This window comes from Chrysemys picta, chromosome 2 (genome assembly GCF_011386835.1).
Source record: "Chrysemys picta bellii isolate R12L10 chromosome 2, ASM1138683v2, whole genome shotgun sequence".
Lineage (NCBI taxonomy): Eukaryota > Metazoa > Chordata > Testudines > Emydidae > Chrysemys > Chrysemys picta.
Window position 1 is genome coordinate 105,053,682 of NC_088792.1, and position 18,101 is coordinate 105,071,782.

Consider the following 18,101-nt stretch of genomic DNA (forward strand, 5'->3'; position numbering starts at 1 on the left):
CCTGAGCCCTGCCATCCTGGGGTGAAGCCCTTGGGCTCTAGCTTCAGCCCCGGGTGATGGGGCTTGGGCTTTGGCCCTGGGCCCCAGCAAGTCTAACGCCAGCCTTGGTGACCCCATTAAAACAGGGTTGCAACCCACTTTAGGATCCCAACTCACAGTTTGAGAACCACTGCTCTAATCCAAATTCTCTTTAGCTCACACAGAAGCAGCCTGTGATCTTCTTAATAATCCAGCCATTCACTTTAGGGCATTGCATTGAACTGCCTTGACAAAGAAAGGTTTTGAATTTCTTTTGAGTCTGCTTTCAAAGACAAAAATTATGCAGGTCAAGCTATTGTCCATGGAGTAGTCTGGTTAACGCTGACAAAGACCTTTCATGATCAGTTCCCAAAGCCCTTATGCCTACACTTCACATCTGTCCTTAATGATGAACGACAGTTATCTGCACTGAATGAAAAATTCCCTCCATTCTCTTCCCCATAGAAAGGGCATTATCAACACTTTTTCTTATTGCCTCAGAAATATGGAACTAGAGCTTCTACTTACTGGATTCTTAAATTATATGACAAGTATCAAATAAATACATAGCTATATTTCCCAGAAGGTCAGCTGGTAGCTTAAGTTACTGAGTACAGTATATAAGGTAATCAGTATTTGAACTAAAGAGCAATTCCTAAACCCTAATGAAAATGTAATGTATATAGAGAGCCAACAAATCAACAACTGCCCTGACACTCCAATGTGCTAATTGGAGTCTTCCTGAAATACAGGATTCTTTGTTGATTATAAAGAAAAGGGCTACTCCAAACTGTACTTTTAATGAAGCAACTGTTTTCAGCTCTCATGGTGTTTCGTTCTGTTCTCTTTCACTTTTATCTTTGGTTTATTTTAGGGGGAGGGTGGAGGTTCCAAAGAAATCCCTGTCACATTCATTTCCCCATCCCCAGCATATATCTGATGAGAGAAAAGTAGTAGACAAAAATCTTTACTTAATCAATGTACAAGTCATAGTGATTCTGATTTGTGTGTTCCGATATACTCTCATTATTATAGTGACATCTGTAGTACAGAAAGCCATAGAGTGGGAAACTAGGGGTGGGATTTTGACAAGAACAGCATTGGCCTCACTGCTCTCATTGAAGTAAATGGTAGAACTCCCACTGATTTCAGTAGGTGCGGCACTGGGCCAGCACTGAATGGTTTGAAAATCCTATTCCACTGCGTTAGGTGGGTGAACGATAGTCTCAATTAGGCTACAATTCTCTTTGGCACAGGTCCTATGTCATAGTGACAGCCTTGATTGGGGGTTATTGTGACAGAGGACACAAAACCTTGGCTCAAAATGCCCCTAGTCAGAGTGAATAGCATGAACCGTATCATCCAAGGAAGGTTATTCAATCACTTCAAAACGGACCGTTTTCACACTGTGCTGTGAGATTTCCAATTTATAATTTTATTATAATCTGAATAGAGGTGATATTTAAAGAGCAGAGAAAATGACTATACAAAGAATTTATAGAACATTCATTTACATACGGGATACTTTTTGTTTGGTTGGTTTTTTACAGTTTCAAGAAAAAGGCAAAAAATGTTCACTAATAGGTAAGGCAGAGAAGGAAACATTAAAATTTTAATGATGCTGTTGGATATATGGGGACCATTTAATTAAAAACCTTTAAAAACATGGCTGTCAGCATTTTTGTAGTTTAACACTGTAAGATTATAGTAGCACATTTAACAAGCAGGTTAATAGGAGCGTGGCTAAATACACGTGGCAACTTGCTGGCATTACTTATGAGACTGCATATACACATCTATCAAAATCCTTAGAAGGAAAGTGCTATACTATTTAGTCATGTATTTACCATGAGCCAAAGTTTTATGAATGTGTTTATGTATATACTACACAATTATATTTACTGTACTATTTTGCTTTGTGTTTTTAAATATATTCCATGTGAAAACAAAGCATGTGATAATATACCATGAAAAGGAACACACATTAGAGAGGGTTTCTTAGTAACTATGGCAATTTCCTCCTTCCCATTACTCAGCACAACTTAAGTTCCCAGGTAAGCACCTTGAAGAGCCCAGACCTGAATTCCTAGTGCTCCTAAAAGCCCACCAAATTCAATAGGTTTTCAGAATTCACAAGGAATGCAGAATAAGGCCCACAATAGCAAAGCCTGTTTACTGGAAATCAAACATTCCATCCTCAGCAGAGTGGGGCCAAAGGCTGTGCAGTGGCTGACACCAGCTTTTGTGAAGACACACTCAAACTTAACTTATCTCACACAGAATCTGAGAGCCATAATTCACCAATGGGTTAGACGGAGTGCGGGTGTGACTCCACTGATGTCCCCAGTGAAGAATCTCCAGCTGGAATGTAGGAGAAATTTCAGTTGAGAATATTCAATACGTTCCAACTGGCCAGCTAGGTTTCAGAACCGAGTAATGGATCTATTAGACTTCTGGTTCCTGAGGATGTGGTTCCTCGAAATGAAACCAAAAGAGACCAACAGTAACCAACAGAGACCAATTTGTTTATTCTAATGGAACCCACCAGAATTCCTACTTGGGCCACTGGTCCCAATGTTTTTGAAAGGGATCAAGGTTACCAAATAAACAATCTCACTGCATTCTTTTTAGATGGTAGGAAAACATTGTTTGATTAATCAACCTGTTTGATGGAAGAATGAAAGTATTTGGTACAAATCAAAGGCACTTGCCATTGTTGCTTCGATGGTAGCTTTACTTTGAACTGCCTAACCTTTCTATATACATACAATGCTCACTGTTACTAATGTAAGCCACTTCCTGGTCCAAATACATTAATTTGTAATTTTGCCCAAAGCCCCCAAATAAAAGTATACAATTATTTACACTGAATTCATGGTTATACAAATTATTTGGTAACAAATTTTGTCCTTGGCCCCTGCATAAGGTGCCTGTGGTTCTTCTAATTCTAAAAAAAGGAGGCTGTTAATAAAAGTTAGAACAACGTGTGTGTGTGTGTGTGTGTGTGTGCGCGTGCACACACACACACACACACACACACACACACACATAAATGGTTTTTGGATCAGGATAGGTGGTAATTTGTTATTGAAGCCAACTCTATAATTTTTCCTATCCCTCCTGACCATTGTCTGGTAAAAAGAGACTGAAGCAATTTAAGTCTCAAAATGGGGATAGTTACCACTCAACCCACTGTGTCTTGTGACTGTGTGCACAGAACCCTGCACCATTTTATACATCAGGTCACTGATGTGTAGATTTGGCCCTCAAACCGAAGGAACAGAAATGTTTGGCATGTCAAACAACTGGGAATTTCAGTTGTCTGTAACTTCCAATTCCTGTTTCTGGGCCTGATCCTGTTCCCTTTGGGTGAATGGAAATTTTACAATAGACTTCAAATGGGCCTCCACTCTCACAGAAAATTACTACAAGTCACCTACCGTACTATATAATATATATATTTATATTATAAAACTAACTACAGAATAACAATTAGTTTTACAAAATACAGATGCCACTATGTTGACTTACTTGGTCATATGAAGGACACCTGTGACAGATTGTCTTGGACATGGGTAAGAGTAACAAAAAATATTCTTTTCCCTTTTGGATTTCTTGACTCAAGAAATTATTTTAAAAATTCACCTATAAAATTTAACACCAATCCATACAAATTGAATAACAAAAAACAAACCCCCACCTTTCATTAAAAAAAAAAATCTGTCAAAAAGAACCTATGTATGTAAGAAACTATGAGGCGGGAGGACCGATTTCATAGTCAAAGCATTATTTTAGAAATACATGAGCTGGGAAGTGGTTTAATACTGTAAAACAAGAGTCTAAATACGAAACTCTACTCTATAATAAGGCACATGCGACATACTATACTTATTCAAAATAAAACTAAGAAGGCAAAGATCATGAATGGCTTTACTATAAGAACACTCATATAATATATCAAGATTTGACATCTACTATAAATAATCTGGCAGAGGCAAAAATATAAATTATATAAAATCATTTTCTTCTTTGCTTTTCCCTCATTTTTATCCTGTGATTATTAAAATACAGCATCTTTCCTGCTTAACTCTTCATATAAAAATAATAACAAAAACACCATTAACAGAATACATCAATCTTTCTCCACACGACTCTTTTTGGTTATCCCTCTCCCATTTTAAAATTATACAAACTAAATAAACTCAGCCTGCTTTATACTGAAAAATCCATGTCTCTGCACCCTTCTTAAAAGAAATCAACCTGCACTAACCTTCCCCTAACGTACATCTTCCCCCTTCTTAGTCAACTCCCACCATTATCATATAAAGATGAAGGGAAGAGCAAATAGTCCTTCACAAACCACCACTCTCTTAAGAGCATCGGTTTGCCAGGGCTATAGCTACCACTGATGCAAATGTGGCAAGTGTCTAAGTAAGAGAATGCATGTGGTTCTAATAAATTTTCCTACAGGGGAAAAAAAAAAAAGGCATGATCTAATGAGTTGGCAAATTCTTCCTTTTCTGATACAAGATGGAAAATGGTGCGTGAAAATATAATTAAAACCCTGCACTATAAAGCCTTTCTTCTCTGTTTAATTCAGATATGGATTATGTGGGTTTTGGTGGCATCCAACTGCATTCACTCACAATTTTGCCCTTTGATGTAAAAACACAATGTTTTGATAGGTCAGAGGCATCTTCAAAGAAAGGATCACACTCTTTGTAACGTTATGCAGATGGAACATCCTCTGCTTTTCTTCTTGGGAATGGTACGTTTGGATAATGTAGCTGCAAACTCCCAAGAATGCTTTTTCTCCCACGCTGCCTTCCCTCAAGTCAGTGAAGAGCTCTGAACCAAAGGCTAGGAAGGATTCAGATTTTCTTCTGGGAACCAATCATGACCTTTGATACAAAGTTCACAATGGCACTGGCAGGTTGCTCTGGATCGTGCTCTGCAAACAGGTGGCACACGTTATCCGTGGCGCTGCCTTGCTTCCTTGCAACAAATCCAAACACTCTGCAGGAGGCAAAAACAAAAACATGTTACAGAACAGAAGGCATCTTATTTCAAAAAGCAGAAGGTTTACTTTCCTCCACCAAACATTATTTTTTGAAAAAGAAAGTACTTTGCTGCAGGGTTCCAGTAAATGCACCTACTTCTGTCACACCAGTTTAGAGAGTTAGCAACATCTGACTTCGATAGCTGTTAGTGGAGACCATGTGGTTCAGCAGTGGGTAGGGCACAGGACTGGGGGAGTAGAGCGGGGAGAGAAATCAAATGACCTTGTTTCTATTCCTGGCTCTGTCACTGACTCACTCTAAAACTCTGGACAAATCACCTAGACTTACTATTTAAAAAGCATATGCTAATTTTGTGTAACATGTTCTGGGTGCCCGACATGACACAACTAGGGCCTGAATTGTAGAGGTGCTGAGCACCTAGAAGACAACTGAAATCAGTGAGCACATTAGAATGGACTTAGGCACCCCTTCCACCTCTCAATAGTTGTTCCCCCTACCCTTTCCTTCCACTTTTCTAACAAATAAGAAAGCTCTTAATTTAGAAGACACCATAAAAAATAAGGTGGCTAATGTTGAAGTCCATCCAATATCCAAGATGATAGTGCCCTTTTTAAAATGGTCCTAGAAATTACAGTCCTCTTGGACAGAAGAAGTGGCACGGGCCGAGGGATATATTGGCCGCTGCTTCCAGCAGCTCCCATTGGCCTGGAGCAGTGAACCGCGGCCACTGGGATCCGCGATTGGCCGAACCTGCAGACGCAGCAGGTAAACAAACTGGCCCGGCCCGCCAGGGGCTTTCCCTGCACAAGTGGCGGAACAAGTTTGGGAACCGCTGCTATAGCAATTATTTTAAACTTAAAATTCACTAAACTATTCAAAGTAGGAATCAAGAAACTTTTGGAGCTACTCTCCCTCAACACAATACCCTATCCAACACAGGGTATATTATTTTCACTTTAATGTGTTTTATGCTTTAGGTCTCCAATAGTTCAACACTTTAAATACATTTGGTTAAGGATTAAAGTAGGATCTGGAAACTTAAGAGAAAACTTGAAGCACATCTTCAAGTCTGAAGTCATTTCCTAGGGTAAGAAGCCATTCTTAGTTGAGATATAATATAACCACGTAAATACACAGACTAAGACCACTATCAACTTACTTTGCAGAAGGTCCTTCTTTCATCCATCTTGTTGCATGAAGGAGGGGAGTAGCAAGAGGTGGGAAATACAAAGGAAAAAAAATCATTAGTTTGTTGTAGGTCATCATCATCATCATCAACAACATCTATTAGAAACAGCATTCATCATCCTTACTTTCTGTCCTGTGGATCCAAAGCACAGAAGATAACAGTGTTGACTGGATAATGTCTTCGGAAAAAGAGTCTGATAGAAGAGAATAAAAGAAATTTTAAGCAACTTTATGACTCAAGGAATAGACTAAACTTCCTGGGCCAGATTGCCAAAACCTCAGCTCCCATTTAGATACCAAAATAAGTAGCCAGATTTTCAAAGGTGTTCAGCACTCAGGACTGTGTCACAATAGGAGTTGCTGGGTGTTGAGGGCTTTGGAAAATATGTCTGCATATGTTACACAAGAGTCAATCTTAAGCGTTAATCCTTCCAGGTACTGAGTGCTGTTGAGTGCCCTCAACATGCATAGTATAGCAGTTGAAGGTAGCAGCACCTTTCAGGAAGCATTCAGCAGCTTGGAAGATTGAACCCTCAGTGCAGAAATAAGACTCATGGTTATGGTTCTATTTATGAAGCATACCACTGTTCAACCACTGGCTCATTTAAATGTCTCAGTAATAAAAGGATCAGTAACATAAGGATGGAACTTAATAACCATATATTTTTAAGTTTAGTAGCTTATTCTTTCCTTTTTGGCTTCTACATATTAGCAGAAATCAATCTTCTGCCAGAGCGACAGGTTAAGAATAAACCCACCACAGGAAAAGAATAAACCCATGTTTGTTTTCCCAATAGCTTAGAATAATAATATAAAGATAATAGCCCATGAGAGACAGGCCAGAAAACTCCCTTCCAGTGTTCGACTTGGTGCCAGAATTCTCAAACCCGTGTGTCTGAAGTTGGATACCTAAACTGAGGTGACTTGAACAGGAAATGCGAGAACACAGCACCTCTGAAAATCAGGCTATGTTAGGTATCTAAAGTTACCAACTCACATTTGAAAATTGTGGCTTATGATTTGGCTTTCCAAATTCAAACCTAGTACAAATGACTGCAGCTCCACTGAAATCAGTGGGTCTGAGTTTGGCCTGTAATTTTAAACGATCTTTCCCTCCTTACTGAGCAGTTTTCAAATATTTGGAAAAATTCAAAGACTGTGCAGCTACCCTAGTATTATTCAGCAAGTGAACATAATTTTTAATACAACAGTTTCCATGCACTAAGCACACCAAAGCAATATCTTGAGTACCGATGGTGCAATGTCCAATTAAGCCAACACTGCTCTGCAACAGTGTACATTGGACATTACAGTCTGATTCAGTGAGCAGGATGGGTAGGGAGTGCTGGCCAGGGCACTGGAATTGCCCTGTATTCTGTTAGAAAATGTTATATGAAATCATTAAATTCCATCTACAGAACATCAGGATGTAGAAGGTGCCGTTTGGATGCAGTGTTAATAGCTCAGTACCACATCGAGCCCAATCTGATGTGGGACCGGACTCTCTACTTATTTAGATCAAAGAAACTGTGTTATTACTATATGAGCCATATGGAGACTGTAGACAGGGATTAGGAAGAACAATTCCACAGCAGTTTTATTAGTGTACAGAAGTTAGGGTGACCACAAGTCCCAATTTTATATGGATAGTCACGATATCTAGGGCTTTGTCTTATATAGGCCCCTACTACCCCCCACCCCATCCTGATTTTTCACACCTGCTGTCTGGTCACCCTAACAGCAGTGTCTGGCCAGAGATCAATACCCTACTTCACTTACTTTCTTTGATTATCTGTCAGTGTGATCCCCTGAGCAGACACCTTGAAATGGACAACAGTAGAGATGGGAGGAGGCTCTTGCATCAGTGTTATGCTCAGGGCTTTCTGCACTGCCTGATAGCCTGTGAGGGACTCCATTTCCACAGAGTTCAGATACCAAACATTGCATGCTGTAAAGAACAGAGGATAGGATTCAAGAGCTAGGTTTGGTTTTGCTTAGTTGAGTCCTGTTTGATTCTTTTTGTGTAATGAACTTCACAATTTTCCACCTTTGCCAACAGTCAGGCTGCTGGTGAAGAATGATTACTAACTAATAAGATGTTCTTGTTCCAGTGTCCCATTGTTATCTTCCCCTTCTGTTTGTCTTGTCCCATGGTTGTGCCTTAATACAAAATTGTAAATTTTGGGGGGCAGACGCTGCCAATCATTTTGCTTACATTTAGAGACAATTTGCTTAATTTAGAGTATCTAGCCCAATGGGGCCCTGATCCCTCATTGGAGCCTTTAGGTACTTCTCAAATCCAAATCATGAATACAAATTGATAAAACACAAATCACAACATTGAGAGATGGCACTCCTGGGAATGATCACAGCAACCATTCAGCTGTGGGAGGAGGAACGGAGTACCTTGGCCTTACAACACAGTGACTGCAGTTAACGCAGAAACTCCAGGATCCACATGTTTGCAGGGTCAGTTCACAGTTGTTCACACTTTCAAACAGTGTTTAAATTGCACGCAAATGAAACTATTCACTTGTTTGGCAAAACAACAAGAATGTCTTCTCTCCACATAAAAATGACAATTGTTGTGTAATTCTACTTCTCTGTACTTTCAAAGGGGTTTTTGTGTGTGTTATAGTTTCAGTTCAAAGCAACTTTAAGAAAAATAAAAAATACTATTTCATATCTTTTGGGTCCAAACTTTAAAAAATGGGCTTTACTTAGGGCGTGCCAACTTTTGGGAAACCAACTTGAGTCCTAAAGTGATATCTATAATTCTATGAAACCATAGGTAAAAATCTAATCTACCATTCCACAGTGTTTCAGAGCCTATTGCTATTAGTTTCAGTGTTTCCGTATGATCAGTGGTTCATAGAATTTGACATCTTCCAATAATTGCTCTACAGTTCACTGAGCACATGACCTATAGTACAAAAATGGTAATGGGCATTCAAGCCCTGATTCAGCATGCTACGTAAGAGGACTACAGTAGAACTTCAGACTTATGAGCACCTCGGGAATGGAGGTTTTTCATAACTCTGAAATGTTTGTAACTCTGAACAAAATGTTATGGTTGTTCTTTCAAAAGTTTACAATTGAACATTGACTTAATACAGCTTTGAAACTTTATTATGCAGAAGAAAAATGCTGCTTTTAACCATCTTAATTTAAATGAAACAAACGCATGTAGGGATATAAAAGAAGGTACTAACAGTGATTCCCCCAAGTGACAGTGACCCCCTCATAATTTGTCCCCCACACTTTAAAATCCAACAGTTTCACCAAATACAAAAATCTTTTGGGTCTTCTGTTAAAACTTGTAAGCTACTGTCTGTAGAAACCACTGATCATATCTATCCTGTGAAAGATACTTTACTACTATGTAAAACTTACAAACAAGTTAATTGACTTTGTTCTTGAAGTAATTGATACAATGTAAACAAACATTATAAGCTGTTAAGTGACTTTTACTTCATTCAATGGCTGCTAGGACAGACCCCCACCCTCTGTGATTAAAGGGCCGGGAGTTTCAAATGAATTAGCACACACCCCGAAAGTGGTGGAGACAGTAAATTAAAATATGGTTAAGATATGGAATGTATGTTGATGAATGCTTGATATACATGAATGGGTAGGGAGGTGCCAGCCTAGAAAAGGAGTATCCATCGGCCAAAGAATGTGTCAAGTGGATGACCAGAAACCCCCGGAGGATAAACTGGGATCCACCCCATCACCTGGAAGGATGAGAAACACAAACTTTGGACAGTGTGGAGCCACCAGGAATGTGCCACTTTGGACAGGAATGTGCCATCTGCTGATTGAGTCAGCAACAGCAGGATGAAACAGCTCCCATAGACTAACATAGGAACTAATTCCTATAAGAATGGACTCTAAAGACTGATGACTTTGAGTCTCTGGTTCTGCTGCCAGCCTCCAGGAGCATCAGGTGCACCTGACACAGACTCGGCTCCATCCTCATGACCAAGATACCTGGCCAGTAACTTGGCATGAGCAACTTCTAGGCTGGTAACTATAACACCTATACAGAACTTGAATGAATGATTGTGTGAATGAATCTCTCTCTCTCTCTCTTTCTCTATGTATGTGTGTGTGTATAAGAAATAAGTAGTCAAACAACGTTGTTTACTTTTATCTTTTGCTTTATCAGTATATTTACAATAAATGTGGCATCTTTGCCTTATCCCTCTTAATAAGATCCTGCTGGTTTTTATTCTATTGGTATAACACGCAGAGTTCCCTTACCTTGTCAAATCTTTTTTTTAATTTTCCCTTTATTTTTTTAATAGTTTAAATTTAACACAGTACTATACTCCCCCGTGGCTGCCTGATCGTGTACTTCTGATCCCAAATGAGGTGTGTGTTGACTGATCAGTAACTCTGATGTTGTGAAGGCCAAGATTATAACAGGGGTCAAAAAAGAACTAGATAAATTCATGGAGGATAGGTCCATCAATGGCTATTAGCCAGGATTGGCAGGGATGGTGTCCCTAGCCTCTGTTTGCCAGAAGCTGGGAAAGGCCACAGGAGATGTTTGATCACTTGATGATTACCTGCTCTGTTCATTACCTCTGGGGCACCTGGCATTGGTCACTGTCAGAAGACAGGATACTGGACTAGATGGACCTTTGGTCTGACCCAGTATGGCCGTTCTGATGTTTGTAACTTTGAGATTCTACTGTACACACATGCTTAAAGTTAGGCACATGCTTAAGTACCTTGCTGAATCGGGACCTAAGAGACAAAGGATTAGATAATCCAGAATAATTTCTTACAACCAAGTAAGAACCTTTCTGGAACTGTAAAGCATGTTTAGTCCTACCCTTCAGTGCAATCAGCGCTGGTTTCACACAAATACTAACAAAATTTGTGTCCTGACACAAACATTGTGCAGCTGTCCATGCTAGAATTTAAAGTTAGTTAACACGTTTTGAGTAGTATGGATTAAACACTACTGAAAATTCAAATGTCATACCATACCTACATGATTAGGAGAGCAAAAAAATAAATTATATCCAACAACTTCTCTTTTCATACTACTGCCCTGTAATTCAGGCAAAGTCTTCTACATATTTCCACTAAGAATACATGGCTCTTTCAAACTACAAACTGTTTTTATATAGACTGAACAAGCTTGTGATTCCAGCAGGACTATCAAGCAAATTTTCTGCATATTTGCAACCCACTCACTTTAAATTGGGATGTAAGTTAATGAAGAATTTGGCCCAAACGTGGACATTCCAAGTTAAAAGATGAAAAGGATGAGAAAATACAGTGATGTGAGCCAATTATCTGAATTTAAATTCCACTTGGTTCAACTTCTGACAGCCAGAAACAAACAAATTTCCTTATCACGAATAAAAAAAATTGTAAAACATATTGCTGCTTTAGCCTCAATCATCTTTGTTTGAATTAATTATAATTCACTTCATTGAAAGAGAAATTTCAGGGAAATGAGGGAGGGAGAGTTTGAAGGAGCATTAATTAATGAATTCCTCTCTATAATTTATCTTTCCAGAATTCTAAATACAACTCCAAGTTACGAACCCTCTATCTTTCACATAATTACTCTACATGTTTGCAAAACTAGATTTGAACCAATCAAGAGCTTTTCCTCACAGGAAACTAGCTGGATTCACGGTCACATTTCTAATCACTTGTGATGTTCGCATGGAGAGATTCCCTTTCTTTTGCAGCAGACATTCCATTGGTGCCAACAGCCTCATATGCTTTTGTTCCTAAACAAAACAGCTAACCTTTTTGCTCTGGATAAGTCTCCAATGGGATTTTACTGCCTTGCTCTAAAGTCTGTCCTCATTTACCTTCTCGAGACAGAATAAATAATATATCATCCACTTCCTAGACATTTTGGGAAGCACCAAAAGGAATGTCAAATTAAAGATAGTGGTGTATCCTTATGATTAATACAGCTTTTTGTGGGCACAGACTGGAAGGAATCCCTAATTTTGGTGCATAATATGTGCTCTTATCTGATATGTGGCACAAAGGGGAAGCAATGGTAGTAATCCCATAGAAACTGCGTTGGGAGCAAGCTGAAAAAACAGATGGTTATGTGATAGCATTCTCCCTACAATGTAGTTGTCCTCTCTACATTCTATAACTGCTACTTTGGAGTCGCATCTATTTGAGCTGGGGAAAAGAGCTACTCAGTATGGCACATTCTTGAACTTTATTGTAATTTATGCTACTCTTAGTATGGTCATTCAATGCCATTTGGAATGGACATTCCCACAAAGGTTGTAATATACTTTGGAAGGAAAATGCATATAGATTGGGAAACATGCAGAGCACGAGACAGTGCTACCAAGCACAGGGGAAGGCTGGGAGGCTAATGGAATAAGGAGCTGCCCATGGGGAAAGCCAGAGATCTCTGTAAGTGGCTTCTATAGATTCCAGACCTCCAGACTTTTGGGGGTTCCCTATTCTCATATCTGCACTGCCACAGGGCCTGCCCCCCAGTGGAGATAATGACATACAGCAGGCACATGATGGTAGCCTCAAAACTATTTGAGAAGCAAAAGATTTGGCACTTAGGGCTGGTCCACACTAACCCCCCAGTTCGAACTAAGATACGCAACTTCAGCTTCACGTAGCTGAAGTCAAAGTACCTTAGTTCGAACTACAAGGTACTTACTGCAGGTCCACACGTGGCAGGCAGGCTCCCCCGTCGACTCTGCGTACTCCTCTCGCGGAGCAGGAGTACTGGCGTCGACGGTGAGCACTTCCGGGATCGATTTATCGCGTCTAGACAAGACGCGATAAATCGATCCCAGAAGATCGATTGCTTACCGCCGAACCCGGAGGTCAGTATAGACGTACCCTTAGATTCTGTACTGGGATAACGGACAGCATCGCTCTTCTCATTTAGCTGTAGAAATGGTTAACCTAGAAGCATGCATTTTTGTTTGGTTTGGGTTAGGGCAGTAGTCGGGGATCGCATCTGCTTTAATCAAACCATAGTTGTTTAAATAAAAGCTTGGTTGCTTGAGTAGATGTTTAGAGTCTGGGCTTTCATGCTGAACTCCATATTGAGAATGTTTGTGTGATAGGAGAGAAAAATGTTTGAACTAAACAAAGTCAATGTGAAGTGAATCAACTCTGGGACAAGACACTCCAAGTGGTAGGGCAAAAACATCATGTCCCTTCCAACTTCCCTATTCAAGTACTAAGCCCCTGTTTCAAAATTAGGTATACCAAGATGGTTATTAAATTTCCATTCAGTCAAATTATCTTTGATGTGATATTCCCCAGATGGAGCTGCCTAACAACTAATCCCTAGATGAATAAAAAAACCCAGCTATTATTTCTTTTTCCCTAGGAAGGTTACATGTCCTGGATAATGAGAACCCAGCTAGATCTCAAGAGGAAATGTGTGCCTATTATGTTGAATCTATTTATAGAACTTTTCCTCTTAAATTCCTCCTCCTTGGCTCCAAGTCTAGTGGCCACCACACCCGCTGCAGTGGTAATGGCAAACAGAAATGCCAATGTGTGCTTGCTTCCAGCACAGCCTAGCCAAGACTGACCATTGCCTCAGCCACACATTCCTGCTCAATTATATCATTTAAAGTGCCACTTCACTTTTAAAAGTCAAAACAAACAGATAGCTGCATAATCACACGACAACACTCTCACTCCATAGCTGCTTGGAATAGCACTGCCCTTTGCTAAATGCTCTATAACGTATCAGAGCAACTGCACAGCACTCTGACAGCCGAAGACTAAAAAACACTTGGTCAAGATCTTTTGGTCTGTGGCTTCTTCGTCTGATGCAGGTCAGGGAGGTGGAGGCAAATATAGCACCGCCTCCCTTGATTGTTGGGCCACCATATTGTCTCCGGTGAAGAATGAGCATTTTTAGGTTTGGCTACTAATTTTACAAATCTATGTGCTGCAGACAGTCACACACACGCACAAACCCGACACAGGACTAAAAACCTGGTCCTTCAACACAGGTCTCCATCACTTCACTGGCAGTAATAGCACATCCATCACTCTGTGGGCCAGGCTCTAAAGGGCAACATTGCACCCTCACTCACATGCACAGATCCGGTACATTACATACTCAACGGCATTTTAATTTACCCAATTCCTTTTTTCATCCTCAGCCTCCTGTTTTGTTTTGTTTTTTTCTCCTGCTTGTAATGTACATTTGGTAACAACTGTAATTTCATCAAATGGAAGAGGAATGTACTAACCTGCACCCTGCTTTAGGAGCTCTGCTGCCGAGTTTGCAGCAGTCTGTGGAGCTGTTTCTGCGATCTCCTCCAAGGGATCTGCAAATACGAACCACCACACACATTTTTATTGTGACTTGGATTGAGAGGTCAATCTCAAATAGGAGTCGAGGTCTTGAAATTATGACCTCATATACTGGACGATTCTTCATCAGAAACATTAAAAAATCCTGCAATGCACAATACCATCCATGATGTGTGATTACTGTGCTGCACAATTTTTTTGGGTGCTAGAAGCAGAGCACTTATAACCCTGTGGTTTTGTGCTAATCACAGACAGTTATATATTACTGCTGAAAGAGACATCATCATGTCAAAATGCTTTTTTAATTAACCTATTTCCTCACTCATGTTACAAAAAATCCTCTTCTAATTTTAAAATTAAATTTAAAGAACTATCATTTCTACTAATCACTTTAGCATAACATATTGCAACTTGATCAGTGAAATTGATCTAGTCAATTTCATTTTTCTTGCGTCAGCTTCTGAATTACATTTGCAGGTACTCATGGCACCACCAAACGGTGCCATGTGTAGGCTGTAAATACAGCACTGGAAGGTTTGTTTTAGAATCTTTCCGCTATAATTAAAAAAACAACAACAACAACAAAAAACCTCAGATGCATTTTGATTTTTTGTAAAAGTTTGTATAGAACCTATATTTCGGCTATATGTGGGTACGACATGGTTTCTCTTTCAGTATGATCAAGAAAAACAGAGGTCCTGATTTACTGCTTACCACCATTGGACTACTCACAAGCTTACAGTTAAGTACATGTTTAGTGCTGTATGAATCAGGACCAGAATAAGAAACCACAGACAGTTCATGCTTCAACTCCATCTTTACATTAAAAGGCTTGATTGTATCAGACTAGATGCATTCACTTCACTGCAGTAGGTTCGTCCAGGGCAAAAAGACAAATGTTTCAACCCTGAACTTTCTGCTAGAACCAAAGGAACTTCCCATTTTATCTGATAAGGAAAAGTGGCGTGAGCGCACCCATCACAGTGTTTTTTCTATCCATATATCTAAAGACAGATCTCTGATCCACATTCTTCCACGGTATGTTATTGTGCTTCAATGTCTCCATTAAGATATTTCATGGATTTACATATTTCGAATGCTATGTTAGAGTACAGACATACAGCATTTAGGAGTAGAAAAGTTTAAGAGTTCAATGGAAAACCGCAAGAATGTTTAACAGTTCAGTAATACATCTGGTGTTTGCTTTATAGGGGAGAATAAACAGACAACTGAATTATGGGCCAAAAATACACAGAAGCTTTTTTGTTGATGTGTTAGAGAAGTTTATGGAGTCACCACAACCCAAAATAGAATTATAGTCCCATAATCCATGTGCTCTTTAATATTTATTTATTCAATATTTAGACCTGCATAAACTGCTGTTTCTTTCCCTCAACTACACCCTAAAAGCATCTGCTTTTTTTCAATCCTACTTTTCCCCCTTACAGAACTCTTGCTATCTATGCTTGAGTAAAGATTGGTTGAATCTAACTATACCTGGGTGTGATGTCAAAGCTGCAAATTTTTTTTTTTTTTTTAATATTGGATTGCAGAGCTAATCACCATGAGTTATATATGTTTATTACTGGGGCATCACAGTACTAATCAGTTCTGAACTGCAGCTTGGACAAAAGCTGCTTGGCAACTGTCTGACATTCTTTCCTATGCATTCTTGTTCAGAACTTTACCCTGACATGTTCACCTGCCTTCAGCTATAGCTTTTTTGAAGTGGATCCCTGGTTGCATATCACTTTTATTTTGTATTTTGACTAGCATACCTCTGTCTGGGATGAGTAGTTTGCAGGGTAATGCCAGAGGAGTAATAGAATGTTGATACACCAAAGCTGTCAAACTCCCTGTGGTTAAAAGAACAACAAGACAGGCAAGATTACTTTTTGTGCACATAAAGAATGCTTACGAGGTATGTTTGCTTTTCAATAGTTTACAGGCTAAAGAAAACCCTTAAAAACATTTTTTCCCCTTGGCTCCTACGACACTTTAACAACTACCTTTTTTGGTAATTTTTAAAAGATCCATCTTCTCATCATTTCTTGTGTCTAACTCCTTTTACATGAACTGCAGTGTCCGCCCCCCATCTTATTAAATACTAATTTACTTTAAAGAGAAAGATGACAGTGATAATGTGCTTTACAAATATTACCTTAGTAAGTCTCAATCCTCATAAGAGGCAGGTAAGAACAGACAAGCTAAGCAATCTGCCCAACGTCATACTGTGAGGCACTGGAAAAGCTGGGAAAATAACTCAAGAGTCCTAACTTCTGGTCCCCTGCTTTAACCACTAGGCAGTCAAGTCAACTTGTGTTTTAATGGTAAAAAGAACAGCTAGAGGAATTTTCCACCTCCCGAGGTGAGGCCACCTGCATAGTATCCCAGGTTAAATCATGCCTCCTTCTAATTAGTGCCCTGAGACACCATTTGCTGTAACTATATAGCAAGGCTGAGATTTTCAGTTCCACCTAAGGGATCTGGACCCTCTGTTCCCATTAAAATGTCAATGCACATTTTACACTCTGTATTTGGAGGAGCGATTGGCCAGTCTATTAGTGCAAAAGGAAGTTGCCTTTAATTCTAGACACTGAAAAATATTAACAAATAACCCAACCATATTTCAGTTCTGGAGAAAATTATAGACTGTTTTTTTTTTATTATTATTTTCTATAGACTACCAACTACTGCTGTAAAAATCAGAGCCCAGGGGCCAATCTTACAATTGCTGGGCACCTTCCTTTCCTGTTGATGTCATTGGGAGTTGATGGTGCCCAACAGCTCAGAGATCTGCGTCCTAATGAGCCCTCTGTGGCCATGGAGGGGGGCAGGGAATGGCTGGACGCAGAAGGGGGAGGTGGCATCACAACTGAACTTGGAGATGGGAATAAGGATTCCCGCATTGTGAAGCATCCCCATTATGGGTAGCACCTTGTAAGGGCAGCAAGAGTAGTCTGTGAAGTAGCTATATAGACATGTCACCACTCCACAGCTCGGGCAGGGAAGATTCCTCGCAATTCAGGCCCCAAATTATCAGTCTAGTGCCTGACCTGGCTACTTGGGTTGGTTACTGGCAGATGATACTTGTCTGTCAACATAATCAAAGCCAAGAAGTATACCAGGGTGCATTAGAACAGGTTAATAGGTGCCAGACTGTGCTTAGATACCAGTGCAGCCGGAATAGTGATGTTCCTTGTTAACACATAACACTTCTGCAGTGTAGATTCTGATGGGAGAAATACCGAATGAAGGTAACGATGCTACAACACAGCCTATGTAAAACACTAACATAAACTGCCATATCATTTAGTAAATAAGAGGAGTACTGTAGATGGATAGTCCAGTGGATAGGTCTTTAGCCAGGGACTTGGGAAATCTGGGTTCAATTCCTTGCCTTAGCACAGACTTCCTGACTGATGTCGAGAAAGTCAGTTAAAGTAAAATTTTCATAATTACTTAAGTGATTTAGGACCCAAGCAGTGTTCCCTCTAATCTGTGCAACTGCGCAAGAGTCAGTCAAGTGCTGCACACTTGATTAGTAGAACTGCGTACACCCGGCAACTTGTG

At 39.8% G+C, this 18,101-nt stretch overlaps 1 protein-coding gene across 21 annotated transcripts in view; it reads right to left on the reverse strand.

The window, feature by feature from the left end:
- Positions 1-1,432: 1,432 nt before the first annotated feature.
- Positions 1,433-18,101, reverse strand: part of TNS3 (tensin 3) — a 426,838-nt gene continuing 410,169 nt past the window's right edge. For all 21 annotated transcript variants that reach the window (XM_042842646.2, XM_024099919.3, XM_065583894.1 and 18 more), the window contains 6 exons: positions 16,307-16,384; positions 14,465-14,542; positions 8,007-8,175; positions 6,353-6,421; positions 6,199-6,225; positions 1,433-5,034 (listed from right to left, as the gene is read on the reverse strand). In XM_042842646.2, the coding sequence (XP_042698580.2) occupies positions 4,890-5,034; positions 6,199-6,225; positions 6,353-6,421; positions 8,007-8,175; positions 14,465-14,542; positions 16,307-16,384 (566 nt within the window). In that variant the 3' untranslated portion in view covers positions 1,433-4,889. The remainder of the gene's footprint in view (positions 5,035-6,198; positions 6,226-6,352; positions 6,422-8,006; positions 8,176-14,464; positions 14,543-16,306; positions 16,385-18,101) is intronic.